General features: G+C 35.4%; 1 protein-coding gene across 1 annotated transcript; it reads right to left on the bottom strand.

Annotated features, from left to right (window-relative positions):
- Nucleotides 1–352: 352 nt before the first annotated feature.
- On the bottom strand, nt 353–1,252 carry Tsp_12793a (eukaryotic translation initiation factor 2 subunit 3; the record flags this gene model as incomplete). Its single annotated transcript, XM_003368755.1, has 3 exons — nt 353–442; nt 485–1,029; nt 1,096–1,252. Coding segments are annotated over 3 exons (792 nt in total), but the record flags the coding sequence as incomplete, so codon positions are not given.
- Between the last annotated feature and the right edge of the window lie 821 nt (nt 1,253–2,073).

Genomic DNA, 2,073 nt, shown 5'->3' with positions numbered 1-2,073 from the left:
CAATAGTGAATAATAAAAATGGGTAGAATAGTTGCAGTTTATCAGTCATAATAATTTTTTCTTCATGTTTCATATATTCATTCAATGAAAAACGAATAAAATTAAACCAAGAATCAGCAATAAAATAAATTTTAAATTAAATATTCATGAAGCATTATGCAAAAAAGTAAATTACACTAACAACAACAATCCAAAAAACAATTAAATTACAAAAAAAATCAACAAAAGTTTCCCACTACTTAATTTATTTCATAATAAACTGTTCGCATTCTGAGCGATAATAATAATAATAATAATAATTCAATTTCAATGCTGAAAAATCTTGTTATGATTTTCTTCATTTTTTTCATTTTTAACCACATGAAATATTATCCTGATCGTCATTAGCATTATTATCATCTTCTTTTGCATCATGATAATGCTGGTATGCAGGAAAAAACAACTAAGAAAAAAAGAAACCGTTGACTCATTCGTCAGGACCAACAGGCTTGATGGTCACACCGCGCCGAATCTTTCCCCAACCAATCAGACGCCAGTGTTTATCGATACGCCTGGACAAGGCGATTTTCTCGTCCTCTGCAGTGCAGACGGGATTGGTCAGTGATATTTTGGCCAGATCACTTTTCACGCCAATCACTCGACCACCAGTGGACAATGAACCGATGTTCACCATGAGAATTTCATTCTTCGCCAATTTTTGCACTTTCGCAGCTTTCCGGTCACCTTCGGTACGCACGCCTAGCAGGCGTCGAAGCAGAAAATAGCTAATCTCGATTTCTGTATAAATATCCGGCAACGTGCCCACAGCCCCGAGCACCTGACCAACCAGACGATCAGCACGACACAACGTCGGGTCGATTTTTGTCCCAACGCCAATCAAGCCTCCCGGAACCGCATACTGTAATTCATTGGATTCAGCAAACAACGAAACGACCCGAGAAAATATTGGTCGACAAGTCAATTTTCCATCACTACTTTTCGATATAATCCCTGGACGCACTTCGATCTCTTGACCCGCTCGAAGAACACCTTAAAAAAATATATAATATGTTTCCTGTCTGGGGAATTATTATTTTTCGATATTGAAAAATTCACCTCGCAATATACTTCCACCGGCTACACCTCCTTTCAGTTCGTGCACCTCACAACCGGGTTTATTCACGTCAAAAGAACGAATAACAATCAAACGAGCAGGAGAACTGAAGTCACGCAATGGCACGGGAATTTTTCGGCAAATATGTTCACAAATAACCTTAAAAAATATAATAATTCACAACATATTTTATGTCAAATAGCAAATTATCAAATCAGATTTATAGTGCAATGCTGTATTGGAATCCATTAATTAAACACTGATGCGTACCGCTTAACTGAAGGCTGTATTAAATAATTTTGTTAAAATATTATTGTAAACATGCGCGGATTTTCTACTATAATTATCAATTTCAATTTTAGAAATCAACTAAACGTAAATTATTTTCTTATTCTGCAAATGAAACAATGCTACAGCCACTGATAGCTTTATTTCTATTTACAAATGGATAAACCATTTGTTTAATAGTTCTCTACTGGACAGGAGTCCAAGTGCACAATCAGCCCACATAATGAAATAATTTATTGCTTATAATTTATCAAATGAATTTAAAAAACTAGTATTATAATTACATTATTATCGTAAAGTAAAATTTATATATGCTTATAGATAAACACTAAACCAATGCAAAAAAATATTCTTCAGAAAATAAAATAAGGGTTACCTCAATATTATATTTCAACTGTGCTGAGATGGGGACAACTGGAGCAGATTCGGCAATTGTGCCTTGAATGAAACGCAGAATTTGCTCATGCTGCTCACGAGCTTGACTTTCTTTGATGATGTCAATTTTATTTTGCAATATCAAAATATTCTGCAAACGCATGATTTCAATTGCAGATAAATGTTCACTAGTGAGAGGTTGAGGGCAAGATTCATTTCCAGCGATTAACAGCAACGCCGCATCCATCACAGTGGCGCCGTTAAGCGTTGTAGCCATCAGTATATCGTGACCAGGACAATCCACAAAAGAGTCATGT

The sequence above is a fragment of the Trichinella spiralis genome (assembly GCF_000181795.1).
Source record: "Trichinella spiralis strain ISS 195 chromosome Unknown Scfld1962, whole genome shotgun sequence".
Classification (NCBI taxonomy): Eukaryota; Metazoa; Nematoda; class Enoplea; order Trichinellida; family Trichinellidae; genus Trichinella; species Trichinella spiralis.
This window is presented reverse-complemented; position numbering and strand designations above follow the sequence as displayed.